This window comes from Canis lupus, chromosome 8, assembly GCF_048164855.1.
Source record: "Canis lupus baileyi chromosome 8, mCanLup2.hap1, whole genome shotgun sequence".
In the NCBI taxonomy this organism is placed as follows: Eukaryota; Metazoa; Chordata; class Mammalia; order Carnivora; family Canidae; genus Canis; species Canis lupus.
The window spans coordinates 66652615-66674391 of NC_132845.1; the positions used below are offsets into that span (position 1 = coordinate 66652615).

The 21777-nt window shown below is 42.9% G+C and overlaps 1 protein-coding gene across 6 annotated transcripts in view; it reads right to left on the bottom strand.

Annotated features, from left to right (window-relative positions):
* BAIAP2L1 (BAR/IMD domain containing adaptor protein 2 like 1) overlaps positions 1–21777 on the bottom strand; it is an 87237-nt gene that overhangs the window by 5272 nt on the left and 60188 nt on the right. For 3 of the 6 annotated variants that reach the window (XM_072836997.1, XM_072836993.1, XM_072836999.1), the window contains 8 exons: positions 21675–21746; positions 19841–19978; positions 19015–19167; positions 16906–17073; positions 14071–14218; positions 12190–12397; positions 11470–11547; positions 9754–9934 (listed from right to left, as the gene is read on the bottom strand). In XM_072836997.1, the coding sequence (XP_072693098.1) occupies positions 9754–9934; positions 11470–11547; positions 12190–12397; positions 14071–14218; positions 16906–17073; positions 19015–19167; positions 19841–19978; positions 21675–21746 (1146 nt within the window). The remainder of the gene's footprint in view (positions 1–9753; positions 9935–11469; positions 11548–12189; positions 12398–14070; positions 14219–16905; positions 17074–19014; positions 19168–19840; positions 19979–21674; positions 21747–21777) is intronic. The other 3 variants (XM_072836998.1, XM_072836994.1, XM_072837000.1) reach the window with 2 other exon arrangements.

Consider the following 21777-nt stretch of genomic DNA (forward strand, 5'->3'; position numbering starts at 1 on the left):
AGCATGGTGCTGGTCTGGAGTGCACTCAGCAGGACAGAAGGTTATCAAGTGATGAAAGCAGGCACCACCAGGGCCTAGGCATGTCATTAGGGGCGTGGAACAGGTCACCCACGAGACAGGAAGGCAATAAAGGGCTTGGGCTTGGTCAGCAACATAGCCCACAGCCAGCAGATCATGGCTGAGTAAGAGAAGGCAGAGTGGGGGCACATCTTGTAATTCTTTCCTCCAGAAAATCTAAAGGCCTAAGTAGTCCCCCCCGCCGGGAGAAGTCAGTATCTAAGAACATCAAAGGGCAGCCACAGAACTGTAGGGAGGTGGGTTCAGGAACATTCTACTCCATAGTAGGCAGCTCCCAGGTCTGGATGTTCAGTGTACTTAAGCCTAAGAATCCTGGTGTTTAAACAAAACTACATGTAACTGGCATTAATGAATGGTTGTACATAAAAAGTATGTATAAAAGTATTAAGATGCTTTGCCAGCTGCCATGGATCCCAGCATTTGGCTGAGATAGAACATACCTTTCCCCACCATCATCAGCTGGTTTAAACATTTTAGTTCAGGAAAGATAAGTTTATCAGCCTGTTGGGCATAAGAACTTTTAAGATGTGAAATTCCAGGACCATGTCCTCAGCCCTCAGGGGCTACCAGGCAGGTCTGTCATGCTCCATGCTTCTCCACTTACATTTCTAGATCTTTTTTTTTTTTTTTTAAAGATTAGAGAGAGAGAGAGAGAGAGAGAGAGAGAACGAGCAGGGGGAGGGGCAGAGGGAGAGGGAAAAGCAGACTCCCCACTGAGCAGGGAGCATGATACAGGACTTGACCTCAGGACCCTGGAATTATGACCTGAGCCGAAGGCAGATGCCCAACCAACTGAGCTACCCAGGCACCCTAGATCCAGTTTTTATTTTATTTTTTTAAAGATTTTATTTATTTATTCATGAGAGACACCGAGAGAGACAGAGAGGCAGAGACACAGGCAGAGGGAGAAGCAGGCCCCATGCAGGGAGCCTGATGTGGGACTTGATCCCGGGTCTCCAGGATCATGTCCTGGACTGAAGGCAGCGCTAAACCACTGAGCCACCCAGGCTGCCCTAGATCCAGTTTTTAAATGGAACATTGTTCTATCTTGCATGCTCTATATCTGACTGTCCAATATGGTAGCCACTACCTATATGCTATTCGCATTAAAATACAAATTCAATTCCTTTAGTGCATATCCACTTTTTCCAGCACTCAAGTGCCTTTGTGCCCAAGAGGCTACTATGTGGCTTGTTATGATGATAGGAGCTTCCACTGCTCCTGAGGTAATTTCTTTGGAGCAGAACCAGTTCTTCTGTCCTTCCCTGCAGCGGGCCTCCTTGTTTCAGTTATGTTCTTGGAGCTCCTGACCTGACTTGATAGAATGGTGTCAGCAGAGGCGGCACACAAGGGTGTCCACTGGGACTTGTGGGGTTTCTTCTGCAGTTTGCATAGGATCTTGAAATAGGACTTCAAAACATGTTAGTGACAGAAATGGAAGATAAATCAGTCATTTAATTTCACCATGCATCTGTGAAGCACCGTGTACTTATTTTTGGGTTATTACCCTCTTCATTCCAAAAGTAGATGTTCTTTATGGTCTTAAGGTTAAGGAATGTCCTGAAGAGGGTGACGGGGGAAGGAGTCCTTGAAGTCACGGCTGGCAGTGCCTTTTCAGGGAGGCCTTCAAACCTTATGGCCTTTGCTGATTTTTAAAAGCCAATTGATATTTTCTTGTGACCTTTAACAACTATTTTCCATTATTCTCCAGGTCACAAAGACAAAAAAGCAACCTATCGGAACCTTGTGAATAGCACACAGAGGACAGTGGTATTTGTCTTATCAAGAGTTCAGATGGGTGGAGCACTGATAAGAGGAGAGTTGAGGCTTTCGAACTGTTTCTCAATCTGAAGAAACTCCAGGTCCTGCTGCTTTCTGTGCTTTCCCCTCTCTTCCTCCTCCCAAGGCTTCACAGTCCAGGAGGTTAGAAGGCTGGATCGGCACTGTTCCCATTGCATGCCAGCCTGGGCAGCAGTGCTGGGGCTCATCTGGCACTCATAAATGCTTTTAACTTGATATGAGCAAATGCTCTGATCCTCCTGTGTGTGGGTGCTGGGCATGGAGGGTAAAATATGTATTTAAATAAATTTACCAGGGCACCTGGGTGGCTCAGTTGGTTGAGCGTCTGCCTTTGGCTCAGGTCCATGATCCTGGTGTCCTGGGATCAAGCACCACGTCTATCTCTCCCTGCTTGTGGGGAGTCTGCTTCTCCCTCTCCTCCCTGCTTGTGCGCTCTCTCTCTCTCTCAAATAAATGAATAAAATCTTTTCTTAAAAAATAAATTTACCTATAGTTTTCCCAAAGGAGATACAATGAAGTGCTAACAGTGGTTATCCTGGAAGTGAAATTAGAAATATTTTCAAGCAAAACAAAAATTCCCTGGGTTATTTTCATAAGCAGAAAAAGTATTACTTTAATAAGAGCTGTTTTGGGGATTCCTGGGTGGCTCACTGGTTTGGTGCCTGCCTTTGGCCCAGCACATGATCCTGGAGACCCGGGATCGAGCCCCACATCAGGCACCCTGCATGGAACCTGCTTCTTCCTCTGCCTGTGTCTCTGCCTCTCTTTCTCTGTCTCTCATGAATAAATAAAATCTTTACAAAAAAATAATAAGAGCTGTTTTAAATAACATGTGATGGCTATTTTAATTTTTACAAACTTGGACTTTCTCTTTAACTTAAACCTACAGCTATGACGGCCAGGTGGATATAAAGGAAACCTCATTTCAGCATCTGTTTAGCAAATGTTACCATTTGCAGTTAAAAAAAAAAAAAAGAAAAAAAAATTCACCCGTTTACTTAAGTTGCATCAGATAAATGTTAATTTGAGAGCATCATTACTTCTGTCTCAAGAATGGGATAATTTATCAATTTGATTATTTGTATTGAATTTTAGACAAATTTTTACCATAAAGCTACTTCCTTCTAAGTTTAATATAGTAAACAAATCATGAAAGACATCAAAACACCCATGGAAGAAAACTTTTATCTTTTTGTGAGAAGAAAGGTATCTCAAGTTTTAGGTACTTTAAAAAAACCATAAAGTAATCTGGTCTTTAATGAATACAATCATATTTATAGGACCCTGATTATTTTACCTTATTTGGAATCTCCCAATTTTTTTTCTATGGGTTGTAACTTAAGTGGAGATAAGCATGTTTTTCTTTTTGAAAAATGCTCACAAGTCAAAAATCTGGACCTCAAGATTACATAAATTACCCACCCTCCCCCCCCCAAAAAAGAGAGAGCGCTCCAAATTTATACGAGCAAACCAGAACTGCTTCCAGAGTTAAGATACAACAATGGTTTCTCCCAACTAGGCTACACCAGTTGGTCACGAGCTCTGTCAGTTCTTACCTCTTGAATAACTCTTGTCACCACATTCCTGTCTTCACTAATCACAATTCCCACCACCCTGTCTCCCCCTGGATGACCCACAGTCTCCTGCCCTGTCATGAGGCTCCAGTGCACACCTTCAAGGCTGCCTGCAGATACCTCCCAGGAGGAAGGATGACATCCACCCCAGACATCCTGGCTGGGTGTGTTTCTCTTGGGCCTATTCATCCCACCACTTATCTGGCTGTGGTCCTGGACCACACCCAGCCAGCAGGGTTCCCAAAACACACATCTATCAGAGCTCTTCCTTCAGAACTTGGCTCAAATGCTTGCCTCCAAGAAGCCTCCTCTGGTGCTCGCCGGAGCCCAAGCCTCCCCTCCCCTCTCTGTTGCCTCTTTGCCCCATGCATCTTTTATGTGTAAAACATAAAGCATACTGTTCATTGGACTCAACTCCTAGGCTGGTCTTATTCCTCTTTGTTTCCCTGGACCATGGTAGCTTGTCAGTCAATGCTCAATGGATGGATTCCAGTGTGAAGGTTTGTGATCCAAAGATCCCTTCTATGCAGCACACCTTCACATGCCACATGCTGTGTTTTAAAAAAGTATGGTTGGTCCCAGCGTCTGCTGCCACAGGAACACTAGTTCCCAAGTTATGTGACCTCACTGCAGGTACACACTCTATACCTGTTTGAAGTGCTAAACATTCCTTTTTATGGAAGATCTCAATTATTAAAAAAAAAAAAAAAAGTCGGGATCCCTGGGTGGCGCAGCGGGTTGGCGCCTGCCTTTGGCCCAGGGCGCGATCCTGGAGACCCAGGATCGAATCCCACATCGGGCTCTTGGTGCATGGAGCCTGCTTCTCCCTCTGCCTATGTCTCTGCCCCCCTCTCTCTCTCTGTGTGACTATCATAAATAAATAAAAATTAAAAAAAAAGTCAACATCATTTATTATTCTGACACTCATAAAATCAATGACAACTAAAATCACCACTGGAACCCACAAGGGAGGCATTTTCATTAGGTATCTGGAGCTTTTAAATGTTACATGAAACCAAACATGAAAGGCTGCTAAACTGAAAGGCTAAAAAAAGCTTTCTGGCTTGCAAAACAAACAGGGGGACTGACCAGAGTTATCAGGATGATGCTGGCCTCAGAATGAGTTAGGAAGTGTTCCCTCCTCTTTGATTTTTGGGAAAAAGTTTGAGAAGGATGGTATTAGCCCTTCTTTGTATGGCAGAAATCATCGGTGAAGCCATCAGGTCTGGGGCTTTGTTGGGAGGCTTTAGGTTACTGATCAGTGGATATGGCCCATGGTAGGGAGAGAGGACTTGGGGTGTGGAGCTCTGCCTGGAGGCAGCCCTGGGACAGGATGGACCGGGTGCACACGTGATGTGAGCAGCCCCATCCTGGCCCTCAGGAGACAGTTGTATGCCTAAAGCTGCTGCCTAATTATGTGTGGATGAGTAAGATGTTAGGGTATTGTCCAAACCCCTCAGTTTACTAGATGGTCTCAGCACTTTTCAGGGCAGGCTCCTTATACTGCCAGTCTATTATGATCCAGCCAAATGGTTTAAAAATAAAGTTAGATCTCTGATCTCACAGTTGTATATGATCAAGCCCCACGTTGGGCTCTATGCTCAGGAGTCTGCTTCAGATTCTCTCTCCCTCTCGCTCTCATGCTGTCTCAAATAAATAAAATATTTAAAAAAAATTAGATCTCATTTAAATTGCAAAATGCTAAGCAATATCATTTTTTAACTATCTTGATATTTAAAAACAGGATTTTTCAATGTATCCTATTCAGTATACTAAGAACTGCATCAGTGCTTTCATAATAAAGCTTTACTGACATGGGAAAAACACTGAAAATTAAAATGTTTTTTAAAATAAGACTGTTGGCTAAAATGTCAGCATTTTCACTTATAATTTCTGTGTTAACTCTGATTTTGAGGCAAGATTCTTTTATCTTTAAAGATATTACACAAGGTGCACCTGGGTGGCTTAGTAGTTGAGCCTCTGCCTTTAGCTCAGGCTGTGATCCTGGGATCGAGTCCTGAATTGGGCTCCCCGCCGGGAGCCTGCTTCTCCCTCTGCCTAGGTCTCTGACTCTGCGTGTCTCTCATGAAGAGATAAAATCTTTAAAAAAAAAAAAAAAAAAAGATATTACACAGTCTTAAAGTAATAGTATAAGGTGGTCCTTATCAAAACTGCTAATATCACAAAAGGAGAGATAGCCAGACAGGTTTCTCTCTGGATGGACTAGCCATCACCACAGAGGAAATGCTCTAACAAAACAGGCAAAGAAACAAAATAATACTGACTTTGATCCAGGCTGAGTATATAGGAGAAAGGGGAATGTGGTGAAGGACGCTATATGGATGCAGCAAAATCCAGCCTGGGGCCACCCTCCAGGGTCAATAACCTAGTTCTTCCAGATAAGTTACAAAGAAAAAGAGATGGGTAGACCTTAGATACTAAAACACTTGTCGTGAGACTCAGTGACCATTTACAAAGTATGGAGCTGGCCTGGATCCAGATTCAAACTATACTGTTCAATTTTTAGTAAGACAATAAAAAATATGAAGTGACTGGTTGATAATATTAAGGAATTACTGTCAATTTTTAAAGATATGATGATTGGTATTATGGTCATATAAAAATAAAAGGTGTTAATATATTTAAGGTATTTATACATGAAATGACATGAAGTCTGGAATTCGCATCAAGTTGATGTGGCAGTGGCCAGGGGCAAGATGAAAAAAGATTGGGGGGCACCTGGCTGGCAGAGTCAGTTAGTTAAGCGTTCAACTCTTGGTTTTGGTTCAGGTCATGATCTCATAGGTTGTGAAATCAAAAGCCCCACATTGGGCTCTGTGCTCATTGTGGAGTCGGCTTGGGATTCTCTCTCTGCCTCTGCCTCTCCCCCACTCACACACTTGTGCTTTCTCTCAAATAAATAAATCTTTAAAAAAAGAAAAAAACTGGTAAATGTATTGACAATTGTCAAAGCTGGAGATGAAGAGACCAGGTCATTATTAATTTTTTTTTTAAAGATTTTTATTTATTCATTCACGAGAGACACACAGAGAAAGGCAGAGATGGCAGATGGAGAAGCAGGCTCCTAGGCATCCCCAGGTCATTATTCCCAATTCTATATATGTTTGATTTTTTCCCTAAAAGTTGGAAATCAAACAAAAACAGGAGAAGGTCCTACAAACAAGTCACACCAGAACACTGTACCTTGCCCCAAAGATACAGATGTAGTGAAACTACGGGATACCTGCACCTCAATGTTCACAGCAGCAATATCCAAATAGCCAAACTGTGGAAGGAACGGAGATGTCCTTTGACAGATGAATGGATAAAGAAGATGTGGTGTGTGTGTGTGTGTGTGTGTGTGTGTGTGTATGGATTATTACTCCTCCATCAGAAAAGATGAATACCTACCATTTACATCGATGTGGATGGAACTGGAGGGTATTATGCTGACTGAAATATAAGAAATAGCGAAAGGGACCATAAGGGAAGGGGGTAAACTGAGTGGGGAAAAATTAGAGAGGAAGACAAACCATGACTCGACTCTGGGAAACAAAAGGTTGCTGAAGGGGAGGTGGGTGGGGGATGGGATAACAGGGTGATGTGAATTAAGGAGGGCACGTGATGTGATAACATATATACTATATGTTGGCAAACTGAATTTAAATTAAAATTTTAAAAAACCCCACAATGCTGCCAACCAGAAAAAAATAAAAAATGAACAGTGTACTTTGTATTTCCGGATCCTGAGTTCTGTCACATGCAGTTCTAAGTACCCCTGCATCCCCAGCAAAAGGAATTTTAAGGATTTTTGAAATGCCTAAGATCATTTCCAAAGAGTGTGAATTGAATATTACTTTACAATGTACTAGGGCATTTAATAAAACAGCATTTGATATCTTTGTCCTTCCAAGTAATTTCTATTAACATGATGATAGGATGGAAAAGCTCCACTTTCAAAGCTGTGTGTCATTCTTTTGAAAATAATTTTTGCAGTTCTGTATTTGGAGTGATAAAGGTGCAAACAATATATTGTATAGTGTGTTAATCTGAGAAGCCAAAGATATTTTTGAGTGACATTGCAAAACTTTGCATTTCCTGGGTTAGAACACAGCACTGCAGCTTATGAGGTATGCATGTTCCAAAACACCTGAAGGCTCATGCTGAAACACAGGGCACATTTTTAAGAGTTCCCATTCCACCTAATCCAGGGACCGCACCCATGTACCATTCACAGCTGAACAAAGGCCACCAGTAGAGTTGTGGAGCCACACGTTCCGTGAGAAGCAGGGAGATGCTTCTGCATGCACTACAGAAAGGACCACCCAATTACCAGAAAATAAAAAACAGTAGCCTGGGATCGTTGCTCCAACTGCCTGTGGACCATGAACAGTGCCCAGGGGTGTTTCTAGGAGGAAGCTGGCAAGGGCATGGGCTGGGCAGCCTCTAGTGCCACCTAACCAATTGTGCAGCCCTGGGCACAAAGCTCAGCAGCATAGCCCCCCAGAAGTCCAGCCTACTCTCTGACCCTCACCTCCCAGGCTCCTTTTCCACTGCACTCTAGCAACTGTGCAGCTTCGCAGAAGTTCTGGCACCCCTTGCACCTCCTTTCTGCCCACCGCCCCCCACCTCCAGATCCTTTCATGGCCTAGGCTGAATTCCAGGATCTGGGACACCACAGCTTCACCCTCGCAAACACCAGAACTCTCTGCTCCTCCTCCTGCACCATCACCTGGTAACCCCCAACTAGTTAATTACTTCTTGTCTACACAGGAGCAGCCGCATGTTGCTGGAGAAACAACCATACTGCTTGGCTTTGTTTTAAATCATGACCCCAAATCATAAGGCATAAGGCATAAGACATCGGCATGACCCTTGTATTCTGTAGCACATGTACCTTCTCACTCTTCAGAACACCCATTTCACAGATTCTCTTTCTTTACACTTACTCGCTCTGCCCAGCCCCTCTGCTGAGGCCCTCACTTCCCCACCGAGAGTAGACATCCTCATTCAGGAACTTCCCAATCTGCGTGTCCTATTGCACCTCTGCCCATGTCCATGGCTTCCCGCTCACAACCTTCCCTGCTCCTGCCCACACACCACGTGTCCTCTTCTCCATCCTTCCCCTTCTTTATGGTAGAATCTATCCTGAGAAAAAAAAGGAGAACATGCATCCCGTTCTCGATTCTCCATCATCCTGGAATCTCAGCCTCATTCTCTAAGCATGCCAAGTACGTGCCCTCCTCTGCTCCTTCTATCTGGGAATCTCTGCCCCTTGACCCCTACATGATGGGCTCCTTGCCATTCAGGTCTCAGCTTCAGTGTCTCTTCATTGGGGGTGCAGACATGGTCATGTGCTGCCCAGATCCCCTTCAGGACTGAGGGACTGATTCCAGGCTGTAAGAAGTCCTGCCCTCGGCTGTCCAGGCTCTTCAGGAAACTGCCCTGGCTAAAGCTCTCTCACCCTGGATGTCAGTGATCAAGGCTTGGTTCCCCTGAAGGTCCAGCTCCTCCCCCTGCCCAGTGCTGCTCCCCTCCTCTCACTTTCACAGGTGGGAACCCAGGGCATGCCTTCTTCATAAGCATCTGCACGCAAGCCTGTGACATCCATCCTAGCTGTCGCCTTATCCCTTTCTCACCTCACCTTGTTTTAGTTCTCTGCACAGCTTCCATCACTGTGTTTACTGTTTATTTCTCATTGTCTGCCTCCCATCACTAGAATGTAAGTTCCAAGAGAGCCATGAACTGGTCCTGTTCATCTCTGTACCTTGAGCACCCACACCAGAGACTGGCACTAAGCAGACACAGTTGCCACAGGAATGAAGGGATTCTGGGAGCCCATGGCCTCTATGGCCTTTCTTCCAGGGTTAGTTAGGATTACAGAGAATGTACATGACATGGGGTTCACCCAGCCCCTGGTGCAAATTAAACACTTTCTGAAGACACAAAGATACAGTTACTACTTTTAACCTGAAAGCCTTCCTTTAGGAAACAGTATGAAAATTGAAGAAAATGCAGAAAAAGTGATGAGGTGACTGATGGACTGCAGCCAGGACCAAAGGTGAGGAGAGATTCACACCTGATACTATCTGACATACTACACTGTCAGATAAAATACAAACAGAAGGACTGAAATTAAGGAAGCTGCATGGTTATGTGACAAGAAGGGAATGCAGAAAAGTGCCAGTCCCTATCCAGCCCTGGGGACACCACCTTCATTCCTTATGGGACAAAAGCCCACACCCCTAGGCTGTCGTTCAGGGTGGGGGAACATAGCATGTTACGCTGCAGCTCCACTCACAGGAGATGAGGCTTCTGGTTTGGACACCGGTGCTTTAAAGGTAGATGTATTTTTGGAAACATCTGCTCTCTTATCTGCAGCTGCTCCCAGGGACAAACATTCCAAGTAATCTGGTGGGGGGATGACAACACTGCTCTTCTCAGTTAAGTCCACTGTGCTGATGCTTCTCACGGGTGCCGGGCTAACAATCAACAAGTAGAGAATACAAGTTACATATAAGATCTTGCCCTCTGAATCCCAAATATCCTAAATAGCGTAAGGGCCAGAACTGTAATAGATTAACAAGCAAACAGAATGTGAGAGGGGAGATTACAAAATGTGTGCATGCACACACACAATATATATATCTTTGTAAAAATCATCGTAATGTTTTTACTAGTTTATAAATGTACACTCACCAAAAAAACAAAACAAAACAAAAAACTAGCTTACATAAGGGCTGTCTCTTGGTTAACTTAAGAAGATCTATAAGAAAATGAAGACTATAGCACAAGCCTTAGCAAAAATATTGGGCACTTCAGATATGGGGAAAATAAAACAAAACAATACACCTCAGCATTTTAACATCATAAACATGACATCTAGTCTTACTCCTTGGCCCAGTGGCAGTTAAGCTGTTCTGTCAGGGCTGAGGACACACAGATGACATAGAACAGGACTTGGTGCGGGAGGGGGAGCATCAAGCGTGGTGCTTAAAGGTCTGCAGGGACAGCTGGATGGATTACAGGGTTTCTTTGAAATGGAAAACACCAAGGATGAAGCAATTTACGGTAAAGATGAGGAGTACGATTTGGATGTATCATTTCTCTCTCCTTCCTTCCCTCCTTCCTTCCTTCCAGAGAGGTGAAAGGGGCAGAGGGAGAAAGAAAGAATTCTAAGCAGACTCCATGCCCTGTTTGAAGCCAAATGTGGGGCTCAAGCTCATGACTCTGAGACCGTGATCTAAGCTAAAACGGAGCGGGATCCTTAACCCTCTGATCCACCCAGGTACCCCTGGATGTGTCACTTCAGAGGACCCATGGGGTAGCCAACTACAACTACCTGATATACATATAAAGATTCATAACTAGGTCTTGGAAAGACCTCCCTAGGCTCCAGCCTTGGCTCCAACTTTCCATGCCTCAGTGTCCTCAATTTTAAAGTAAGGACCTACCTCATAGGTTGTTATGAGAATTACATGAGCTAGTTAGTGTAAGGCACTTGGCACTCCCCAAGTGGTGATGGTGATGATAGTCACCTTGGATTTAGTGACTAGTTATGGGTTGGGGGAGTGAGTGGTTCCAGAGGGATGATGGGGGGTAAGGGGCAGAGTATGGGGTGTGTCTCCACTGCAGAAACCACAAAGGGAACAACTAGGGGATAACAGTCCCCTTCAGTATACAACTATATGACTGGAGGTTTCCCTGGAGGGTAACTACACATCTAAAGAGAATTCTGATATGCCCAAAAACATGAGGTCAAAGGTGAGTTTTCCAGGATGCCTGAGTGCCTTTGGCTCAGGGTTAATCCCCGATTCCCGGGATCGAGTCCCACGTTGGGCTCCTTGCATGGAACCTGCTTCTCCTCCCTCTACCTGTGTCTCTGCCTCTCTCCCTGTGTCTCTCATGAAATAAATAAATAAAATCTTAAAAAAAAAAAAAAAAAAAACAACAACCCAAAAACCCACAAAAGTGAGTTTTCTGTCACTGGGAAAAGAGAGCCACAGTCAGGTCCTACCTCGGTGTGGGAACACTCATGGCTTCCTTTGCATCTTCTTCTAGCAACTTTGTGTAGGATGCCGGGAACCAGCCCCTCCTACAGGTGAGGAGTGAGAAAAAAAAGGCCTGGTTGTGGGGTCAGCAGCAGACAAGTGAACAGTAAGCACACTACAGAATGGCTTGGGGGCGGCTCAGCGGCAGACCAATCGATTTTCACATCACACAATGTGTCTTTTATATACAGCACTCATTTTATTTGGATTCCCTTTTTGGCTTTTTTCCACATTCATTTAATAGCTGAATAATCTACACAGAAAACTAATTTAACCAGCTTACAGTAAGGCCTATGCACATACTCCTGGTTGAAATGACAACGCTGGCATTTAAACTATTTATAACCTAAATCTTAATAAAATCCATTTGATGTGCAGATTATTCTTGAGAAATCCAAAGTCATTAAAAAAAGAACACAATTATTTAAGCTACTTTCAGAGGTGACTTCATATCATCTGTTTAAATACTGAATTCATTTATATACACACAGACATACAGAAAATAGTCTGGGACAGAGTCACTCCAATTAACTAAACTAGAACCATAATTAAACTATGAACTTACCTTTGGTAAAAATGCTACTATGACCACAAAGACAATTTGTGGCTAAAAGGAGATATGGTAGCTCTTTGAAGTACTGGGCGGCCTTGACTGCTGTGGGGACAGCATGTGCCCTGAGACTTACACTTTGGTGGTATCATGCTCTCCATAAAGCCAGCCATCTTTCTCCTCAGAAATGAGCAATGTGAGGATGTCTCCTTGGGCGAAGCTGAGCAAGGTCTGGTTCGTGCCAGCAGTGTGTGGAAAAATGGTTTTTACTTTCTGCTTCTTCATCATGTTGAGTCCAGTTGCAACAGAAACTGATCGCTGTAAACTAGGATCATCTGAAGAATCTGTTGAAAATGAACATAGCAGTGAGAACTTTTCAAGGACTGGTAACAAGTTCAAACAAGCAAACTCCAGAAAGCCATCCACTGTGGCCCACCAGGACTCCGACTGCAACTCCGATGCGTTTTATTTCCACACCTTAGACTTTGCCCTGATGTGCAGGGACTGCAAGGGGCAGAAGCAGAATCCCGCCTGAGGTCTTCCACTGAGGAGGACCCTTGTGGCTAAATTCTCTTTTCCAGGCAGACAGGACACTGTGTGTGCTAAGCTTCAACTGCACTCTGGTTTAACCAGAGACAAGCTGACACATCCAGAGGGTCTGATGCTTTCCTTGCCCTACTCTCCCAACAGGGACCCCAAATGGGCATCAACTCACACCCCACTGCCCATGACAAAGAATAAGTGGAGACTGGAAATGCAGATGTTGTCACTGTGCAACTGCTCAACATCGCATCTAGGAAGTAGTAAGGATGTGGAGAGGACCAGTACGTTTACTAAACCCTCCCCTACATGCCAGTCCACACTCTCAATGCTTCACAGCTTCTGAGGGAAGAAGCAGTGACTCACTGGGATATCACAACTAGCATGCCAGCCCTGGATACAGATGGCCTGACTCCACAGTCTACCGCACTATATGAAGTACCTTGCTGTGCATTTGTCTCAATTGAAGCACAGGCTGATATTTGCCAATCCAAAGAAACAAAATTGCCATTCTGAAACTCTTATCTCTGGATCTCACTCAGCAGCTGCAAATGCTGTAGTCTGTAGGCTCTCTCTAGCACATGGTTTGATTGCCACAACTTTCATACCCAAGAGGCTGAGGCCTGTGAGATACTCTACAGAGAGAGGGGGGCGGTCTCTGGGTCCCAAAGACTCTGTCTACACAGAGTGGAGCCTAAGCAAAGATGCCTGGAATCTCTGTAAACAGTAACTGGTCCTGATTTATTGTAAAAGCATCAACAAAGTTAAGAAACTTCAGCATCCAGAAAGCATGAAGTTCTCTGTTAGAGATGAAAAGCACTGATTGTAATTCACACTAAGCCTATTGGTAAGATCAATAGCCATAATTTTGTCATGTGAACTTTTATAGTTTGTTTTATTGAAAAAGAAATATTATAATTGCCAAATATGGCACATGGTGGGGCTCTTTGTACATTATTTCTAATTTTAAAATGTAACATCTTTCAACAGTACATTTCCTCTATGTAAACATCAATCAGCATATGCAATTAGAATTTGCCAAAGAAATGTGTCACTTACAAAATGTCTTATGGTTTTATATTAAATCCAGACCTTTATTTATTGAAGTATAAGTTTCAACAAGGCAATGTTAAATGTGTGCTACCATACACGTTTCTTTACCTCTACTTCAGGGTAATATTTATCCAAAATATTTATTAAAAAAATTTAAAAAGGTATTTTATTTTTTAATCATGCTCATTTTAGAGATTTTTTTTTTGAGAGAGAGAGAAAACACGAGCAGTGGGAGGGGCAGATGGAGAGAGAATCTCAAGCAGACTTCCCACTGAGCGCAGAGCCTGATACGGGGGTCAATCCCATGACCCTGAGATCATAACCCAAGCCAAAGCTCATAACCTGAAACTAAGAGTTGAATGTCCAAATGACGGAGCCACCCAGGCAAGGGTATTTTAAAAAGAGATCAAAATAAATTTCTTACCTGTTGAATTCTTTATCCTTTCCGAATTCTGTGCAACTGTTGCTGGGTTATTAAACATATCGATCAAAGGACTGGTATACGCTCTGGCTGAAGGAGCTGGGGGCACCTTTGGTGAATATTTAGAAAGAGTGTCATAATCTTTTCCAACCTGTGAAAAATTTCTGATTAGTTTAATATTAGTGTAACACAGCAATGGAACTATAGAGATTGCCAGGGCTGTTTTAACATGCTTTAAATTCCACTGTCTTTCCAAAGTTCTTTTGGTTGGATGGCAATGCTGTATTCTGAATTATTATTTCAAAAATATCACATTCTTTTTTTCATTCCTGTCTTCATTTTTTTTTTTTTTTTTGGAAGGCAGTTACTCTCCATTTCCCACCACCCCCTGGCAACCACTAATTTACTTTCTGTCTCTATGGATTTTAGGATCCCTTTTAGGTGCTACTTAGCTACAGGAGTCTACATTTAAAATAATTTTTCCAAGCAATTTTGAGTACATTCCTCCATTAAATTTCTCATATTTTTTGCTAACAAAAAAATCTAGTACCAGTGGAGTTCTCTTTTCTTTGTAAGTATTTTATTTTCCCCCTCTCTGGAAGTTTTTAGAATTTTCTTTGTCCTCTTCTATAACTTGATCATAATATGTCAAGGTTTTGTTTTTTTCCCATCTGTACAGGCTCACTGTGGCTGCTGTGTTAAAGACCAGGCAGAGTCTGGTAATCTTTGCAGGAGCCAGAGTCAGGGGTGTGGAGGGGTGAGAAGTGGCTGGATTTGGATCTGCGTTGAAGGTGGAAGCAGCAGGCAGGCATGCCAGTGGGTTGGCTGTGGTCTGGGAAGAGGGGAGGGGAGAAAAAGGGGGGCGGGGGAGACGGACAAGTCCACATTCGTGCGGGAGCCACTGGAAGGATGGAACTGCTATTTTCTGGATGGGGAAGACTGGAGAAGCATGTTTGGAGAAAATCAGTCACCTGGTTTTGGATGAGTTGAATGTGAAATTCTCATTAGACATCTGGTGGTGATTTTGAGAAGGCAATTAGGTTATCTCCAACCTGTCTAAAATTATGTTTATACCCTCTCTTCTCGTTCTGTGTTTCGGGTTAATTTCTAAGCAATTCCATGCTGTTAATGAGCCAGTCTATTGGTGTGGGGGTTTTCTTGTTTATGTTTTTTTTTTGTGGGGAGGGGGAAGGGAAGGGAAAAATCGAAAAACCTATTTTAGAGAAATTTCAAGCATGTACAAAGGAGAGAGAACAGCACAACAAATCTCCCTGTACCCAACACCCAGCTTCATCAATTATGGCCAATATTGTTTCATATATGCTGCACCCATCTTCCCCTGTACCTGGGATATGCTGTAGCAAATCCCAGACATTTTAATTAGGAATAATCCTTTTTTAATTTTTAATTTCCAAAATCTTTAGCTGATTTTTTTAATTTCCAAAATCTTTAGCTGATTTTCCCCTGGGGATGTAATATCTTTTCATCTCTTTTTAAAGAACTTTTTTAAAAAAGATTTATTTATTCATGAAAGACACAGAGCGAGAGAGAGAGGCAGAGACACAGGCAGAGAGAGAAGCAGGCTCCATGCAGGGAGCCCAACGTGGGACTCGATCCCAGATCTCCAGGATCACAATCCGGGCCAAAGGCAGCACTAAACCCCCGAGCTACCTGGGCTGCCCTCTTTTTAAAGATTTCTTTTCGGCCCTATTGCCTCTGCTACCTCCAATATTGGTTATTCTAGTTTTTTTCTTTCAGTATGTCTTTTCATGACACTGGTTTTCCTCCCTTGTTCAGTGATTCTTGGTTATCTGTCCATTTCCGTATTGCACGGCATTCCCTATTCTTTCACATGTTTATCATAGTCTGTATTTTGCCTGTTTTTCTTGTTATCACAGACTGCCTGCAGTGAGGTAGGGATGGGGAAGTACACTCTGCCTCTTCTCTGGAAACACAGTCTCCGCCAGTGGACAAAAAGGCCCTGCTGCCTACTGTTAACCGCAAGTGTGAGGGGGAAGAAACTAACCAGCTTAGAGGATGCAAATCATCTACAACGGACCACACACAGGAACACCACAGCCAGGTTTTCGGCTCCTCTTGCATCTACTGGCTCTGGGCTCTCTGCTTTGCCCTCTTCTGCAGTCTTGCCCTCATGTGCTTGGGGCTGTGATTTCCTTCTCTCTTGATTCTCCACATACCAATCTTGCCTTTTTCTCTTTGAGACTGTTATAGTGTTTCTGGTCCATTGACAGCACCTTCTTTTATTCCCCATGCAGTTATGGATCTATTCTGTAGGTTGTCCACTGGTCTTTAACATCTTTGTTTTCATTTCAGAGGTTAGAGTGAACCTATGTGTCCAAACTAACCACTGGATCCAAATCTCCACATGTTTGCCAAAAGTAATAGAGCCCAGGTTCAAAGAGTAGCAAACTACAACGCTTGATTTCATTACCTTGAAGTCTTTGGTGGCTATTTTTTTCTGAAGTGCCTTATGTTGTGATGAATGGCACCAGAGTTTTGCTAACTGTTCTCTAAGCCACCTACGTTTCTTTTGCTGGGAATAAATTTACAAAGTTGGAATGGTTATAATTCAAAACAGTAACAATAACATTCCCAAAACAAAGATAATAGCACTGAACACAGCACTACACAGTGCTGAGCACCACACAACTATGTCAAATCTGAAGGTAAGACCATCAGAGTGAGAAAAGAAGAGGCCCCAGAAGAAAGGAGGACCTGTAATTGCCACCAACCAAGGCCTTCGTCTTTTTGGAGATTTAGCCCAAGTCTTATCAGTAAATACACAACTGAAATCTTGGAGAGAGAATTAATTCCTACCATGCTGCTTCTCTCAATCATTGGTGAAGGCTGGGGTGTTCCAGACACAGGGGTAGAGCTTGGGGTCTTTATTTCTTCGATCATATTCATGATCTTCTCGGGCACTTTGGTAGCATCACCGCAGGTTTCTTGCCACCTGGGCAGTTTGGAATTGAGTAATTCTGCAGACTATAAATCCAAAAGAAACACAACTAAGCACAAATGTGTACTGTTCAAAGAGCAAAGTTACGTCAATTATCAACAATAATGTTTTACTGGCTTACCACCAGAAGTGTGAGAGCTTTGTGTTAAATTCAGTGAGGGCTTAAGTATCTATGAGCTTCCACCTTTATTTGCTGAAAGAGTTGTAGGCCCCTGTTCTACAGGAGCTTGCCTTCCCCCTCAGTGTGAATGCAGAGTATAAGACTAATATAAGTAATGTAAATGATTCAGAACAAGCTCAAACACAGAAAGGGAAGGGTTGAGCAATCTTATTAAGCCCCACTGTTTCCCCAATGGCCCCAGAAATGTTAGTCAGTGCATTCTTCCTCCCTACTCCTAAGAGAGGGCAAGACCCCCTCGCCCCAAACCACCTATGGCCTTGGACCATAGCACTGACACACCAATTGCTTGGGCCTGCTTTATCCAGGAGCCATTGAAAGGACTGGGATGTTGTAGCCAAAAAAAGGGTAGTTTTCAGAGAGGTGAAGAGACTTCCGGGAGAGAAAAGAAGTAGACTTGATTTATGCCAAAAAGCATAACTGGGATCCAAGGTTAAACATAAGAGTCTACCATCAACTAGAGCTCCCTGGAAATAGGCCAGATTGCCTTGTGACACAGTGAGTACCCCATTAATGGCAGGGCTTCACCACAGAAAGAGCTTCAAGGTCTCTTGACCTATGACCCTGCCCCAGCAGGACATCCTTACCATGGAAACAGACACTGCTGAACTAAGTACAGATGCACTATTGACAAAAGTGATCATCTAATACCGCAATTCTTTCCTTTCCTGTAACAATATCAGATCTTAGGGATTTAGATTTATTTGGTAGGTGAACAGTCCTTAAATTTGCAAAGACTTTATAAAATATTTAACATACGACTGATGCATACATACCAGGCCAAGTGTTTTTCCCCTGAAAAAGAGGAAGTTGCCTTATTTTCAAGTTCTTTTTTTTTTTTTTTTTTTATTTATTTACTTATGATAGTCACAGAGAGAGAGAGAGGCAGAGACACAGGCAGAGGGAGAAGCAGGCTCCATGCACCGGGAGCCCGACGTGGGATTCGATCCTGGGTCTCCAGGATCGCGCCCTGGGCCAAAGGCAGGCACTAAACCGCTGCGCCACCCAGGGATCCCTTATTTTCAAGTTCTTACAAACCTTTTATCATGGAGTGCTCTCTAAATTATTATAAATAACATTGAATATTTGACTTAATTTAATGCTAGTTTTGGATACTTACATAGGCCCAATAAAATTTATAGTTTTTTTTTTTAAAAAAACGAAAGTAATATATATATTTTGTAATGATTCCTGGGGTTAAAAACCTCACAACTATGTGTGTTGGAAGGAGGGCAGGAAAGCCAGTTCTTCAGTTAAGGAGTTCATGAGGAAACATCCTTGAGAGGAATGAGAAAGGAAACACAACAAGTGTCCTGATGCTGTGAATGGGTCTGTGGCTGGGAAAGAACTTCCAGGGACACCTCTGTACATGGACTCCCAAGGCAAACACTCAAACCACCCAGGTCTGTTGGGACTCATCCCATGGCTCTGGTGAAGACACTCATCCCATGGCTCTGGTGAAGACGCATGAGAGTCTGAGAAAAGCGGACTCGTAGGTGAGAAAAGAAAGTGCTAATTCTTAATGATTACACATTTTTTATGAAAGATTTTAAATATGGATATACTTCTAAATTAATTACATATTATAAGCAACATTTAATCATTTCATCTACATTTCTGAAAGTTTATATATTCAAGTCGGTCAAAAGCTATTTCTTTGGCATCTCTTCTCATTGGTAAAATAGGCCCACCACTTTACACTGAGGCACATATGGAAGTAAAGCATTTCAAGGGCATTTGAATATGAAGTTAAATTAATAATGCAACACAATTGCCATCATGAACCCACCTGTAAATGATAATAATGTAAGTGATTTGCAAAGCTACAGTGTTTGTCAACCAGAAAGCAGAAGCGCCTTTTCTCTTCAAGTAGAGCTTCTTTGCAACCATCTGCAATAAATTTCTGGATTTCACTCTGGCGAGAAGTAACGGTTTCTACATACTAGGAAAATAAATAATAATTATACAAGTATGACATGAGGAATCAAATAGCTGTATAGCCAGACATTTATCTTGTGCCATCTTTACACCTGGTTTATTTCGAAATGGAGTAAACACTAAATGCAGATAAACATGAGATAAAATAACAAAGTTGTAACCTAACCTGAGCAGGTATCATCATTCTCATTAAGATCCCTGACTCATGTGTGGAAGGACGTTGCCAAAGGCCTTACATTCTTCACTAGGCAACCTGCACAAAGTATCACTTTACATACTTCAGGAATAGGATTGTGTTCTATTGGCAAATCAAAGGCTTTAAAAACCAGAAAGTCCAAATTTAAACCCCAGTTCTAAATATCAACCACATGACTTAGCCCAAGCCCCATTTTCTTCATCTGTAAAATGGGGAGAGTGATGTTAATCAAGGAACATCCCTTACCTATCCCTCTCCTGAACCAGGAGAAAAGGCCAATGCTTTTAGGAGGCTACTAATGATTCTTAGCTCTGGAAAACTCTGCAGCCTGCAATTCATACCTAGTTAAAAATGCTCATTTTTTAACTCAACAGCAGCACAGCAGTGAGCGAATAAAGTATAGACTGACAGAGGTAGGTAAGCCTCCCTGTAAATTGTACAAGTTACCAACCACAAGACAAAACAGTGCTGAAAAGTTCACCTCAATTTCTTTGTGTTCATATTTGAGTGCATTTCGTCCTCCTTGACTTTTCCTTCTGATCTTCTTCAATTCAGCTTGAGATTTCTCCAAAGAATCTAATTTATTCCTGTGTTCTGTTTGGTATCTTTTGAGAGTTGCCTGTAAGTTAAATGTTGTGCTTATTTGAATGTAGCACCACACAGACTGTTGGGCAGTTACTTTTGCTGATATTCCCACTGGGAGTCGTCCTGCATCCTTTTACAATGCACACACTCTCACTTCATACCACTCTCTCCCTCCAACTTCAGCAGGGAGCTTTGTCCTAAAGTCCCCTGTTCATACAAGGGGCCAGTGACCCCCAAGGGCAGCTTTTACAAGAATGTCTTTTCTTTCTTTTCTTTCTTGTTTTCTCAATTTTTTTAGACACTGAATGGTTAAGTGCTTTGGTGAATAAAAAGCAATATTAAATCACATGTTTCAAGACTTACAGTTTTATTTTTTTATTTTTTAAAAGATTTTATTTATTTGATAGCGAGAGAGCATGAGTGAGATCACAAGCGGGGGGAAGGATAGAAGAACAAGTAGGCTCCCCAATGAGCAGGGAGCCTGATGTGGGGCTTGATCCCAGCACCCTGGGATCATTACCTGAGCTGAAGGCAGGAGCTTAATGGACTGAGGGACCCATGCACCTCTAACTTAAAACTTAAAAAAAAACCAGAATGAATGAGTGTAATCACTTCCAATTATTCTGGGTGCTCTGTAGCAAAGGATTTTTGGAGCCTCATAGACCTGGGTTAGAATTGCGGTGTGTAATCTCAGCAATTACTTAATTTCTTTTTTTTTTTAAGATTTTATTTATTTATTCATATATGAGAGAGAGAGAGAGAGAGAGAGAGAGAGGCAGAGGGAGAAACAGGCTCCATGCAGGAAGCCTGATGTGGAACTCGATCCTGGGTCTCCAGGGTCATACCCTGGGCTGAAGGTGGCGCTAAACCGCTGAGCCATCCGGGCTGCCCAATTACTTAATTTCTATAAAATCCATGTTTTCCCTTAATCTATACAGTGAGGATAAGAGTAGTTTACATCATGGAGTTTCTGTAGGGGTAAAAATCAGATAATGTATGTAAAATGTTTGGCATTACATCCACCCCAGCAGTTGTGGGTGGTCCTGTGGCCTTCCTCCAGACTGCGCAGAGCACATGCACACAAGGGCAGTGGGGTGTTTTCAGGGTAACTGCACAACTTACTGCCAAGTGGAAGTCTTGGTGAGAAGGGGGCTTTGGGTGGCAAAGAAAGCAGCTATTCCACAGCAGGTAAAGGAGATGAAAAGAGCCATGTGACAGGGCTGGAGGGTCAGACAGGAGAAAATTGCTGGAGTCATCAATACCAGGGGACAGGTAAGGGACACCACATAATAGTCTTTGACAAACAGACCTAGGCGCCTGAGAGAGCCCCAGATGGTATTCTCCCACATGTCTCACATCCTCAAGTGCTGATTTGTGACAGCAACAGTTGCACTAATATAGATGCAGATGTCTTCCCCACATGTGTTCTTTGAAAACAGTGCTTTCTAGAGGTAGGAGGATTCCTTGCAATATTTTCCTCTCTGATTTTTAATAAAGATCCCAGGTGTTAATGCAAAGGGGGCACCCAGCTCCAATGGACCTTGTCAATTTCACGCATCTATGTATGTACTCAGCACTAAGCTCTGTCCAAGTTTGCTGTGGCTGGATAAACAGTAGGAGAAAGTTCTCCTCAGGCTTTGAGATCAGGCAATGCAACCTCCTGGATTGCCAGGCTCCCATATCCCACACTCACCTCCAGCCATGGAGATAGAGCAAAACCAGGTACTCACATTCATGTATTTTACATCAAGTTCTGTCTTCTTCTCCAGCTCATGTATAATCTCTTTATGGAATTTTTTGAACTGTTAACAAAAGGAATTAAAAATCCACACC